The sequence below is a fragment of the Pteropus vampyrus genome, unplaced genomic scaffold, assembly GCF_000151845.1.
Source record: "Pteropus vampyrus isolate Shadow unplaced genomic scaffold, Pvam_2.0 Scaffold53, whole genome shotgun sequence".
Classification (NCBI taxonomy): Eukaryota; Metazoa; Chordata; class Mammalia; order Chiroptera; family Pteropodidae; genus Pteropus; species Pteropus vampyrus.
In genome coordinates, this window is record NW_011888834.1 from 7,450,809 (window position 1) to 7,465,132 (window position 14,324).

Sequence of the window (14,324 nt, forward strand, 5' to 3'; positions counted from 1 at the left end):
TGGATAGCTAGAATCAACTGCAGAGTTCAGAGGGAGCCCTAGAGCTCCATCCAAGTTTGGGTGGGCAATGATTCTGTGGAAAGCTGGATCACACTTGTCTACGGTGGCTGAAGTGGCAAAATGTCTGACAGGAAAAGGAGTTCCAGGCTTGACTTCCTCGGGTGTTTTCCTCTGCCCACAAGTGCCGTTCTTGAGAAGTGAATATGAAAGCAGTTCCCAGAGAGTAACGTGGTGGGCTTAAAGTGATTTTGTTGGACATAATCTGATTAAAAGTAAGTTAACAGAAGACAGTTGGACTGAATGCCACCATTCTGGTGTCACGTCAGGGCATTTCCGAGGTACCACCCGAGGGCCTCATCTTTATCGTTCCGTGGTTCCTTCACATACCAGTACTTTGCACTCCGGTTCTTCATTCAGGGCTCTGCTCTGGTGTCATCTCTTTGCAGAGGCCTTCTCTGACCACTCTACCATAAGAGCAGCCACCCTCAGGTGTTATTCCATTAATCCAGTTTTGTTTCTCTTCACAGTACTTTATCACTGCTGGATAATATATATTTGGGAAGTTTTTTGTTTATTTCATGTCTTCCCCACACGAAGCTTCATGAAGCCAATGCACACTGTTTAGTCCAATGCCAGACTTAGAGCAAGTACTAATGAGTGTTTGTGGGAGGAAAGAAAGGCAGCACAGTATGGCAGAAGGATAATGCGCTTTGCAGAGAGAGAGAGAGAGAGATCTGCATTCTAGCTAAGTGACATGGACAAACTAATTCTCTGAACCAGTTTACTTATCTATAAAAGGGAGATGACAATATTTATTTTGTAAGGTTGTTGTGAGGGTTATATAAAATGGTAGATGTAACATGCTGGATATACACATTACAAGCCTCAGAAATGGTAGTTTTTATTGTTCCTAGAATGTCTGTCTCAATGCCCCAAGGTAGAAAGTTCCCATGTCATCTCTCCAGTGCCAGAATTCTCTAACTGGGCACTTTTGTAGGGCACTCTTTTGGCCTGGCACTGCTCTGAGTGACAGGCTGAGCTCTCCACCCCCTGAACAAGCCCAATTAACAGCTATGGGGAATTGGGTTTTGTTTAGACAGAAAGCCATGTAGATGAACAGGCAACAAATAATACAAGGGGCATTGTCTATTTTTTTTAAAAGCACATGACAATAAGGATATCTTTACAAGTGTAAAAATGGAAAAAGTTTTGGGAAATTTCCAGTTTCTTAACTGCAACCACCGCATTTTTCTCAGAGATGACTATATCTTATTTTCCTTAGCTCTAATGAGAAGGATATTTTATTTATTCATCCTTTTGAAATTAATGTAATATTCCACAAATTATAAGTATTTAGATGCAGGGATTCACACACTTGTTATGCCATCACATCTGGCAGGACTGGAATAGTTTTTATTTGTGTGGTATATAATGTGTGTAGAAAGAATAGAAATTCTATAGCTGTAGGTATGTTTTAGTTCAAAACTGTATCTACACGTTAAAACTCCAGTATAAGATTCTGCAACAGAAAAAATGACAGTGTAAACAATAATGAAGTCTGAATAGAGTGTGAGAGTTAGAAAATAGTAACTATTAGAGTTGGTTTCTTAGTTTTGACAAATGAACTGTAAGATACTAAGTTAGAGGAAACTGTGTGATTGACATAGGGAAGTCTCTGTGATATCTATAAAACTTTTTTGTAAGTAAGAAAAGTATTCCGAAATGGAAAGGTAATTAAAACATAAATGCAAAAAAAAATTAACATTTTAAAATTATATTTCTAAACTTGACTGCCATTCAATTCAAATATCATGTAGATATACCAATCTTAACAGAAAAAAAAAAACAGTTCAATTTTTGTTTTTGTTTTTTCATGTCTGGAGCAATTTCATATGTGATCTTATTTGACCCTTGCCACAGCTTTATGATGTAAGGAGAACAAATTAGGATGGAAAACATTTCCTGCTCAAGGTCTCTTAAATGTTAAGTTTTATATATATATATATTTTTTAAGTCATACTTTAACTATTTGCCCCTAAGGATTTGAAAGAGGTCACTTTCATCACAGAATGGAATCTGCCCTACTCTGTTTATTTAGGGAGAGTCAACATTTAGATTTATCTAGAGAGGATTCCCATCTATCTCAGGTCATTTGTGCTTTTGAAGTTACTAGCAGACAAAACCCTGGGTGAGGACCTGGGAAATGGGAGTGAGGGCCAAGAATACTGGATTTTCATTTGGGAAACACATTTTTGACCCAGTTGTAGACTTTATTAAATGTCATGATCCTGGATATATGTTTGTAGCTTCAAATATTTCCCAGTGAAATTGAAATGAGCAAGAGCTTGAAGTTGTGCCAGCCAGTCTTCCCAAAAGGTCTTCGAACCTGATACAACAGAGTGTTCTACAGTCCAACGGTCAAAACTATTCTTAATATTCACAGTGGACCACACCTAGCAGACTAGTAGGGCCAAAGCTCATGTTTACAAGGCCAATAACAATCTATCTTTAGTTTGTTTGTTTTCCTCCTTAAAGGAAAAATATTAATAAATATAATCAGAGCAAATATAATTTAGGAAAAATGTTTCTACATGATTATTTTCAATTTTTTCATTTAACACAGACCAGTAACAAAGAATTTGGGGACCAGTATTCTGAGCAACACTGATTTATTGCATAATGCCACTTATATAATTAAAAACACATCGTTCAAAAGAAAAATCCATGATTTATAGGATTGCAGACAAATAAAGAAACACACATCAAACATCTTTAAATGATTGTTTATTATAGAGACAGAGGGGAGAAAAGGAAATTGGAATAAAAAAGAACTAATCAATCAAGTGGCTGAGCACAGATGAATGAGAATAATGTACTAGGAGTCTGGCTAACTCCACTTCTACCTCTGTGGGATGGGCGCCCAACACACACACACACACACACACACACACACACACACACACACACACACACACACACACACACACACACACACTTCATCGCTAACTCATTTTCCATCTTCAACTCATCTTATTATCATTAACTTTTTCCTCCCCTTTCCTGAGCTACATTAAACCAATAAGAAATCATCAGGTAGATATATTTTCCCCAGGATTAAATGTGTACTTTGTTTTTCACTCTCATCATCTGAATAAACCAAACACATCTACTATAAATACCTTGGCTAATTTACACTGGTTAAAGTCAGAGTCGAGGAATTTTAGATTTTGTAAAGATTTCAAATATGTCATCTATACTTATATTTCTTCATGTCCCACTCACTTTCAATCCACGCACAAGTCTGAAACATAGTCTTTACAGTGTAACTACTAAACGTAAGGAGAATTGGGAAAAAAAAGCTATAGTACTTCAAAGGTATATTTAAAAATCTTGATATTTGTCCAATAAATGTTTACTCCTGTCTGCTGATTAAAGAACTCTGCCCTGTAGCTGCAGAATCTGAAGTCATGGTATCAGTATATTTGTTCCCATACTTTTCTTTTCTGTAGGTTTTTCAAAGTGTGTAACCGTGCACAGCACATTATACTGAGACTCCCTATTTTGCAGTGACCTGAGTTTTTTATGCCCAGGAAAGTAAAGGGAAAGGTGGGGTAATAGTTATCTGTGATTTGAGCTGTGAAGAAAAATAATCTGTGTCTATGAGGCTCCAAACTCTTTGTTTCACTTAAAAGTAGACTTCTAAAAGTTTATCAAACAAGATAATCCTTTCAATTTCCATTTATTTGTGGAGATGTGATCCAATTAAGTCTGGACGTACATCTCATGCTTTTGTTCTTAAACTGTAGCCCTTCAACATTCACCACTGAATATTAACATCTAAAGAAGTAGAACTTTGAAGTTCATGTTTTTCTCTATCTCATTGGGTTTTAAAATTAACAAAATTAATATGTATTCATCACAAGTCAAACAATATAGAGGTGTATAAAGAGATAGTTAGAAGCCCCTCCCTACCGATCAATGCTGGACTACCCTACATGCAGATCAAATATGTATTTGGAACAGCTACAAAAACAGGGAGTTTTTGAAAGAATGTTATAATTGCTATTTCAGAAAAACCACTGGACAAGTGACTGTGAGAAAAATCAGAAACTTTTTGACTTCTTTATTTTGTGTTTAGTATTTTTATCAAATTTTACATTACAGATTGGTTTGGGAAGAACAAATATGTACAAATAATGCATATATGTCAAGATTATATTTTATTCAAAATGTATATGCATATAAACATTGTAGAACTGTTTTTATCTCAAAATTTCACTTATTACTTTGTAAATGTTTCCATGTTCATAATGAAATATAATGCTTATTATGTAATCAATGTTTTCTATTCATTGTACTAATAAATCACCTTGCTTATCCATTCTTCCACTGCTAAATAATTTCTAAATAATTTCTAATAAAACAACCTTGCTTATTCATTATTCTACTGCTAAATAATTTCACTGTTGTTAAATATATGGCTATATTTATATTTCTGTACCTAGCTATTTTCTTTTTCGAAGATAATTTTCTTGGGATAAACCACTGGGGTGATATTATTGCATCAAAATGTATTATTATTTATATGACTCTTCCTATCTATGACCAAATTGCCCACCTAAAGGACATTATATACTGACAAAGGGTAAACTGTATGCATTCTGAGTTTAGAAGTAGTTCAGAGCATGACGAGGTGGGAGCAGGAAAGGTTGGAGGCATGATGAAGGACAGGAAGGAGATTGCCATTATCCTGGCAAGAGATGTTGTATATCCCAGCTGAAATGTGGCAATGTGTACAGAAAAGGAAATGAATTTGATAAATGTTTAGGGGGTGGATCTATGATATGGGGAAGGAGGAATAAGGAAGACTGGAGGATGACTTATTCGTTTTTTTGGAACTTGAGAACTGGATGGAATAAAGCAGGTTTGGGAGAGAGGCTAGTACTGTACGCGATATTCTCAGTATCCAGCACAGTGGCATTCGATACATCAATATATGTTAATTGAATGAATGTTTTACATATACATGAATAAATTAATGCTGCAAACAACAAATCAACATCCCTATTTCCCAAAGATTTGCAAGCACTTGGTTGTATATCTGGTTGATTTACTGTTTTTATTTCAATGGGATATTTTAAAATCAGGATGCATGAGAACAAGGAAGTGAGAGAATTAAGAAAGAAATTGTGCAAAAGAAGAGAATCCAAAGCCAAAGCTTAGGATTTCAGAACAACCCGATCCTCCCTTCATAGCTTTAGTCAATTACTTTACACGGTTAACCTTATACCAACTTAAAGACTTAACTATTTCTTACAGAAAGTTGGGGCTCCCTAATTTCAAGATCCCTGGATTCAGAACGAAGTAATGGCTCCACTCTGCTGACTTGTTAGTGAGGGACTGAGAAGACTGTTTCCATAAAGCTCTCTGCTCTGAGTTTTGGTCCTTTCAGAGTGCCCACATCTGGCCACCGGAGTCTGGACTCAAAAAGTTTTGCTGGGAGAATCCCCAAACAGCCTATGTCTTCAGCTGCACTTCGGGCACTATTCCCTTTAATTATGTGGTTGTGACTTGTGCTTTTGTTTTTATATCAAATTTTTTCTCCTTGGATTACTGTATTTTCCTGTGTTTATCTAATATCCCCTGGACAGCAAAAGCTATGATTTTTATTTCCATCATAACTCCCCCCAAAAAAGGTATAATATTTAGCATAAAGTGAAAACTCAGCAACTACCGATGATCGCCCAACTGTAATTACCAAATTGAAGGAAAGTGATGATTTTTAATGGTCAATCATAGGTACCACGTATCTAGTCTTAGGAAACAAAATGTTTATTGAAATGGCATGTAGATAAATTATCACCAGCATAAAACCGTTAGTGGAGTTTTCAACATGGGTTCTTTTTTCTCTTAAAATGAAGTGAGGCTTTACAAGTCCATTGTCCCATATGAAAAATAGTATATTTCTCTGTTCAGATAAAGTCCTTTAAAAAAAGTAAATCACTTTTGAAATTGTCTTTTAAACGTCTCCAGCCTATGACCAAAACAAAAATATATTAAAGAGATATAATTCTCTCCATTTAAAAAGAATTAAATATGAATGATTTAGGGGTAATACACATGGAAAAAATAGGCATTTGAAATGCTAGAATTTACTCCTATTTTATTAGCATGTACTAAAATATTTAAGAAATAGTTTTTTAAAATCACCAAGACAAAATGACGTGTGATCATTAAAATGAAAAAATATGGCAATTATTTCACATATACCTAAGAAATATGCTAAAATGTTATCTCATCAGATAAACACATTTTAAATAACTCTGAGTTCACTAATTTGGGAATACAGTTCAAAGTAAGTTTTAATTTCCATTTAAAGCTAAATGTCCTTAACAAAAGACAAAATTAATAAATACGGTATAAGAAAATGAGAAGAAACTTTCAGAAAACTTTCTGAAACTTTGTGGGTTAAAAGAAATGTACATTTAATTCTCAGGGCAAAATGACTTAATCATATTCTATTTCAACGTGGTGCTCTGGTCTGACCTGTTTAGCTCCCCCAAGGTGGTGCTGCTGCCCTTCTCCAATGGCGAGTCTGTTAAATGGGATGATCTTCATGGTGGTCTTCTTCATGGAATACCAACGAGATTTCCAAGTGGCCCAAATAATGCCATTATCATAACCATTAGGAGTAGATGATGCTGAGTAAGTGCCACCTAAGACAAATTGTAGATGTGCATATCATTGCTCTTGGATTTCCTTACTTCAGAGAGTTTATAAAACTGTCAGTTATGAAGTCCATTGTCATATCACTAACTGATATTTTCACTAACTGATATAACACTAACTGAAAGTATCAGTTAAAATAAGTTTATTACTAAATAATTCCTTACATCTCTGTTGTATTTCCTGGCCACATCCATACTTTAAATATATTCACTACTAATAGGTCTAGAACCCCAATTTCCCCAACTGGTCTCTCTCCCTAAGCTTAGCCATCCTGGACTTGGCTATATGGACCATCTTTCTACAAACAATTTAGAATGGCAGTAGTCACAACTCCAGATCAGATGGTCTCAGGTCATCTGAATATACAATTTTACTGCAAAGTATAAGAGACTTTAGAAAACTCCCCTGGAATGTTATTTTGCATCCCCATTATAAAGTGGAGACTAGGTTGATTTGCCAACTCCCTGTCCCTGGGCATCAGATCGCATGTAATTTTGTAAGGCATTGTCTGAATCTAACAGTGGTGTATACCACAGGCTAGCAACATGGCTGCTCTGCAAGCACCTTCCATGAGAATTTCTTCTAATTATATGGTTTGTAGGTGCAAAGATAAATTAGATTTCTAAAAAAAAAAGTGTTGTGAAAACCAAAAAGTAAATTTAAATAATTTTTAGGAAGGTTTTAAACCATCTATTGGCTGGTACAGTACCCTGAGGAGGTAAGATTGCTCATCTTAATGGTTTTTAGCACCAGCGGGCTTCTCCACACATAACTGTTGGATAGTAACAGTAGCTGTCAGTAAGTAAAATCGGTGTTCAGGACAATTCCAGCCTTAAAGCAAACTATAGCTTGCCTTTCTCTCCTTCCCCCACCCATCCTAAAATAAGTGTCTACATTCCTCAGGCTGGACTCCTCTTCTCTCAAGCTTTCATGGACCCCTGCCCTTCTCAATAATTCCCTGCTCTTTACTCCAATCCTCCAGGCACTTGCTCACTGCTCACTGGTTATATCTGATACATAGCTTCCATGATGCTAAGCCACACTATAACGTGTTAACAAGCACAAATATGGTAATGTTAGTTCATCTAGATTACATATATGGTAAGTCTGGAGGAGATACCTAACTCAAAGTGTCATCTCTGATAGTGGTAGTTTCAAGCTCAGTGACAAACCACTGAATATTTTGCAGCAAGTGGATTTCTTGTAGAGGGACCAATTTGAGGAATAAGCATAGTACTTTACAATTTTGATTTAAAATCAAGAACTATATAATAAGCCCCCTAATATCTTTATTAATCATTTCTCATTTCTTTCTATCTATTTATACCTTTTTTAAAGATAAAGACTATACACTAACTCATATATCTAAGGGAGAAAGCCATACCTTGGTAATAAATCCCGTTGAGGTGGCCAGCGTGACACTTGTTCATCCACCAACCAGATCCATCCTGTTCAGCACAATTGCCTTCAAATTTATCATTGTCATTGTCCCAGGTACTGAACTGCATGCCATTGTGGGATGTGAAAAACTTGTCACTAGGATCATCGCCAAAATCATAGCCATCAAAGGCATCCCCTGCATCTCCACTGATGAAGTAGGCGTATGTTAGACGGTATTTGTCACTTTCAGGTCCCACCTTGAACATGGCATAGTCTGCAGTACTGTAAAGAAGGCCAAAGAGAAATCAAATCTTGAGTCTCATTAGGGACCTCAAAAGTTCCATCTTCCACAGGACACTTGTTCAGGATTTTTAACTTCGCTTCTTATATCTGAAATGTGCTCATCGAATAAGGTTTTCTGCAAATTTGGCAAGAGGCAATGGCTGTATGAACCAGTTCAGAGTTCATCAGTGCCACCCACAATGGTCTAGAAGCCTTTAGGGCATCTCGGCGAAAACTGAAAACTTCAGTCGTTTTAATGCTCTTTGCTTATTAGGATCCTAATATCAAACCCAGATGTGTGGATTAATCTGACTAATTTTATATTTTCCACTTTTATCTAAGTGTTTTTAGCATTGTGCACACAGTTATCATAAAGCATAGTAATTAGCTGACAGTGAGTGACTATTAATTAATGTACCCAACTTCAAGGAGCTAAAGCCCCTTCAGCCACTCATACCATCTGAAGGGTGAGGTGCTAAAAGGTTTTTATTTCCCAAGGCAGCATTGTAGAGACAAGAAGGAGGGTTTCCTAGAGCATTGTATGAAAGAAGTGGTTCCTGTGTTGGCCCACAAAACATGAGATAGAGGATCAGAGAGAGCTTCCCCTGGAAAAGAAAATTGTGAATAAGGGCCAGAATTCTATGGAGTGCAGGGAAGAAAGGGCCTTGGTGCATGAAGAGAGATTTCCAGAAAGTATTTAGTTTCTTCCCTGATCTCCAGTATTTGGGAAATGAGAGGTGTTCTCACAGGAGCAAATCTACTGACTATGGTACCTTCTGGGTAATAATTTTAAAAATAAATATACTTATTTGGCCACGAAATACGTTTCGTTATTTCAAGGACATAACAAGAGGTTTGGATATTTTTCTGAATTTTAATTAGATATACAATGTTCAGATAGCTCTGAGCATAGAGGGGGCTCTATCTCAGCAAAGGAGCTAGCTAATTTAATTTTAATGTAGCTCATGGATTTGACTGAATGAATGGTAATTAAACCACTAGGAAATCTGAAGAAGCTGGATTTGCTTTTCAGCCAAGATAGTCATTAAGAGGATGGGCTATAGAGTCAAACGACCTGAGTTCAAATCCAGTCATTACCATATGCCTGCAATGTGACCTTGGAAAAGTCCATCTGTAAAATGGGATTAATAAGAGTAACTGTCTCATGATGGAGTTATTAGGATTAGATTAAATTATAATTTCATGCTCAATTTGTGGTAAATATTAAATGCTCAATAAATATTAGCAATTATTCTGTATGGGTCCAGGGTAAGTAGACTGTATCAAGGCACTCTGACCAGCCTGGTTAGGGCCTGTCTCTTTGCACTGCCCAAGAACCAAACTGACTTCTGGGGAAGAGAGCTGGATGTGCTCTTTGCATTTGTCAGGCTGTCTCTGCCATTGGTCTGTTGATGGTTGCAAAGTGCACATTCCAGACAACAAAGAGAAGTCCGTTCTAAACAGTACCTGGTTCTGCCTTGCCAGTCTTCCAGCTGCACTCTTAACACATATGGGATGGCCGACTGTGTGCTTATCAAATGAATTTTCTCATTTCCCAGCCAGAATTCTGTGGTGTCAGTAGGAGACAGATGTCCAAATCCTTCTTTGTATTGAATCCAATTTTTCTTAAAGTCCACACTGCCATCAAGCCTCTAAATACACAATTGCATGGGCAAAAGGAGAGATCAGACTATCAGTGCACATAAAGAAAACATTATAAACATTTGTCGAAAATATGGAGGGTATGATTCCATCATTTACTAACTAAATGACTTTGGTTAAGCTGCCTCGGTTTCCTCATCTGTCAAATAAGAATAATGATGCTTACTTCTTAGGGTTCATGCAGGGATATAAGACAGGATGTAAGAGAAATACTTAAAAGAGTGCCTGGCACATGGTAAACTCTAAATTAGCGGTAATTTTTAAAAGACACTTGGAGGACTTCAGCACTCCAGCTTGATATTGTTGATTCTTGCACCGATGTTGGAAAGGTCAACCTATTATTGCTCAACCTGTTTACCAACTAGAGCTTCCATCACTCCCTCCCTCTGAGCGCCCCCTGCAGGACTAGTTGTAACAGTGGTCAAAGGTCAACAGAAGTTACAGAGGCTGTCAGAGGCTGGTAGAGGAAACAGAGGGTCCTTGTCTTGGAACAGCCCAACTCTATCCTCTGGGGAACTTCATCTTCTTGTAATGGGCAGCCATAGGTCTTGACCTACCTGATGAAAGAGGTCTCTTCTAGTTTTCTGTCACTATGATGCTGTGATTGTGTATTATCATGAATCTATAGCAGCAGTGCTAGTTTAACATAGAGTAGAAGCATGAATTTTGAAACCAGACTGACTTTTTCACAGACTAGTTATGTGATCTTGGGCAAGTTACTTAACTTCTTGTGCCGAAGTGTCCTCTTCTGTAAAAAGTGGTAATAATTATATCTACCTCATAGGGAAGTTGTGAAAATTACCTGAGTTCATGTTCATAAGGCACTTGTAAAAGTATCCAGTGCAGGGCAGACGTTTATTTTGGTGTTTATTAAACACACATGGTGAGGAAAAACATACCTTCTGAAGCACAGTCCATCCATTTCCAGATGCATCGATTTCACAGTAGACTAAGAACTGCTGCTTAGCTGTCAGAGGTTTGATAAAGTAAAGCCCACTCACTTTGGCTCCCTTGTTGGCAATATCTTGACAATCTAAAGAAGAAGAAACCTTTACTGTGGTGTGGTATGAAATCCAGCAAAAACTGTTTCAGCCTTAAAAATAAGCTTTTAACATGTTGCAAGCTATTCATTTCCCACATTTTCTTCTCACATCATCATTCCTTTCACACTATTTTTAGCTACTTAGGAAAAGTCTAAGCAATTGGACACTTTAGATTTAATGGCTAGACACTTTCAAAACTATTCCTATACATTCCAATACATAAAATCTCCTTTACTTCATATATTAGCTTTGATAATATATCCCAACATAATCCCAACATCGACCTTTCACTTACCTTTCCCAGTTGTATCCTGTATTTGTACTGTGTCTTTGCAAGGTTCCTGACACTGTCCTTCGAGCTGGGATACCTTCTGCTTCAGGTTAAGGATCTTTTGATTATTTGAATTATATATATCCTGCAAATATCTACAAGCAGAAGAATAAGATAGCAGAGTATTCCTTTCAGAGATATAATTTCATATTTTAATTTAAAAATACTACCCTGTCTTCTCAAGAATTATTTTCTGGTCTATTATTCTGTTTTTGAAAAAATTATAAAATTATGTTACTAAATTAAAATTCTAAGCTTTCTAGAAAAGAAGATAACAAAGTCTTTGCCAATTAAAAAATGTCATTGTCATTAAACAATGCTCTTTCTGATTTTTACCAACTGCGTCAAAGGCAGCAGATAATGACCTAAGTGGGCAAAGAGCCTGGTTCATAGGAAGACTGCCTGATGATAATTCTTAGCACTGCATATTCTTAAAGAAGGAAAGACTCTGTTTAGTAATTCACATGTGCTGAAGCATCATTTCTTTTTCACTTGTGTATCTACTGAAGATCTATTTAAGGACTTTAATCTATAACTTACATGGAAAAAGTATCTGGGACATTATCTTACATAAAATAAAGCAACAGGCACTTCTCCAACCTTCTTAATGTTTCTATTTACATAGCTTTGGAAAAGGCTGGGGTAAGTGAAAATTGTTGCTTTTGGAATTTCTCACAGGGTTGCTTGTACATATTCAGAAATGATAGAAAACTGTCTATGATGCACAGACTATTGTGTCTTTCTTTGAAGTAAAGAAAGATAAACAAACTATTTCTAAGGTCTCCACTGGACCTTAGAAAATTTCTGCACAGTCGTCTCCTTCAACTTCAATGATGGGCAATAATAATGCAACGTAGAAAGCTAATAATAATCACAGCAATAATAACCATGCCCCTCTGATACCAAAAAGAGGAGAAATCCCTCCTGGGCTCCTTCTCCCTAGCCATCACCCACCATTTATTGTAATTTCTTACGCTGCTTTGAAAACAATGCAGAAAAAAAATTGAGGAAGAAACTAAAATTGTTTCTGTGACCCTATGCTCAGAAAGTTTATGAGGCCCCGGAAGCTGTTAACAGAGACATTTCTCTTCCAGGTGAAAGGAGGAGAATGCATAATTGCAGGTCATTGTCCCATGATCGACACAGCTTTACAATGTTTGGTACACTCAGTTTCTTAAAACACATTTTTTTTTTTCTGTTCTACCGTCAATATAATTTACTTTTGTAGCTAAGATCCTTCCTATGCTTCTGCTTGCAAATTCCTCACCACTGATCCGTTGACAGTGTTATAAAGAGAATTCTACTTTTGGCATCCAAATTCCCATTTGAATTTATGTGGTAAGACAAATGAGGGTGGGGAAAACATTGTGATAATATGATGATAACAGCATTTGAAGACATTAGAGCATCTTTCTCCCACATGATAATGAAAAAGCAATTATAACTCAATACAATTCATATTGCACTAAAAAAGTACTACCTCCATTATGTTCAAGATGGATATTATAAATGCAGAAAAAAGATTACTTCCACTGAAGTGCGGAATATTAAATAAAAACGAAATCACTCTTGGAGGATGAGTTAAAACAAAAATGCTCACCGAATATTTGTTTCGTGTGTTATAATCAATGCTTCATATTTTATAATCTCTTCCATCATTTTCTTGTAATCCTTAGTAGCACTGTCTATCTTATCTGTAATATGGGATCAGAGACATAAAAATGATTAGGCAAATAGAACAACTAAAACAATAGCAGGAGAACTTTGCAAATTACTTTCTCAGTCGCTGGTGTTTAGTTTCTCACTTGGTTTTGGTGGGTCATCGGGATTATAGTTGACTTGGATCGCTTTGATCAGTTCTTTGGCTTCTGATGTTCTGTTTTCAACTTGACCTAAGATGTCTTCCAAAGTGTATAGGTCCTTGTCTATTTCATTCTGGTAGTTAGACAGGAAATCTGCAATTCCACATGTGGTTGGGCAATAACTACCCTGAAAATACAACAGTAGAGTGATTTAAAATACAGATAAAAGTTACCCTTAAAAAATCTATTAATAAAAACAGGTAAAACCTAGCCTATGTTAGAAACAGAGTTTAAAATGCCAAATAATATTTGTGAGAGAATTGCTTTTATTACTCTGCCCCTCTCCAGGTTAAACACAGTGAGAAACATAAAAACTACTTACAAATCTTTCATCTAAGATGCAGCAGTTGTCTCTGGTAGCAACATACTAGAGAAGAAAAATGCAGAAATTTTACTAGTTTATCATATATTTTCTTATTTTTCAGCTTTCCGTTTAAAACAAAAATATGTCTTGTAGACAGCACACTTACTGCCAAGCATGTTGAAGAGAGCAAGAAAAGAATGTAGAAGTAGAGAATTAAATTCCGGGGGTGCAAGGACCAACTCATGATGTTGGGGTGCCCTGTGCTCCGAGCCCTGTAAGTGTCAGCACTGTGGCCTCCCAGGCTCCAATTGTCCCTTTATATAAGTTCCAAGGATGGCCAGAGCCGCCACTGGCTAGACCTGATCACGGGGCCTTCTTACCAGGCCCCCGACCTCTACTCAGTCAGGTCCCCAGATTGCGCACACAGGTTTAAGCTCCTCCTTTTTGGCCCAGCTCAACTTTTCTCCTCTGCAGCCAATTCACCTGCAAAGGCTAGTGAAGCATTAGCCATTGCTAAGAGGAGGGAGGGGAGCCTGGGAGGTCTGTGATGCAACCTCTTCCAGTATGCCGCTGAGAGAGCAAACACAGAGTGCTGACCTCGACCGGAACAAAGCCAGCCCAACCTTAAGACAGAGCCTGGTGCCCTTCCCCAAATTACCGGAAGCCCTTTCTCAGTCCAAGGATTAGGTAACAATTACTTTTAACGAGTGGGTATGGCAGAGGGAGATTCA

The 14,324-nt window shown here is 37.0% G+C and overlaps 1 protein-coding gene across 2 annotated transcripts; it reads right to left on the reverse strand.

Moving 5' to 3' along the window:
• Positions 1-5,809: 5,809 nt before the first annotated feature.
• FGG (fibrinogen gamma chain) lies at positions 5,810-13,976 on the reverse strand. Of its 2 annotated transcripts, XM_011360313.2 has the most exons (10): positions 13,760-13,976; positions 13,612-13,656; positions 13,233-13,416; positions 13,028-13,121; positions 11,392-11,522; positions 10,953-11,086; positions 9,859-10,043; positions 8,114-8,391; positions 6,547-6,716; positions 5,810-6,034 (listed from the first exon to the last, which is right to left on the reverse strand). In XM_011360313.2, the coding sequence occupies exons 1-10, from the start codon at positions 13,835-13,837 to the stop codon at positions 6,020-6,022; spliced, it is 1,314 nt and encodes a 437-aa protein (XP_011358615.1). In that variant the 5' UTR covers positions 13,838-13,976; the 3' UTR covers positions 5,810-6,019. The 2 variants fall into 2 exon arrangements, with proteins under 2 accessions (XP_011358615.1, XP_011358614.1); XM_011360312.1 differs by lacking the exon at positions 5,810-6,034 and having other exon boundaries at positions 6,259-6,716.
• Positions 13,977-14,324: the final 348 nt, after the last annotated feature.

Bases quoted from the DNA above. Each gene is read 5' to 3' on its own strand.
- FGG (XM_011360312.1), bottom strand. From the start codon at position 13,837: ATGAGTTGGTCCTTGCACCCCCGGAATTTAATTCTCTACTTCTACATT. The intron at 13,122-13,232 runs GTGAGAAACTAA...CCCATATTACAG, and splicing joins CGATGACCCACCAAAACCAA to ATAAGATAGACAGTGCTACT. The intron at 8,392-9,858 runs GTACTGTTTAGA...CCTTCTTTACAG, and splicing joins GACTGGCAAGGCAGAACCAG to TACTGCAGACTATGCCATGT.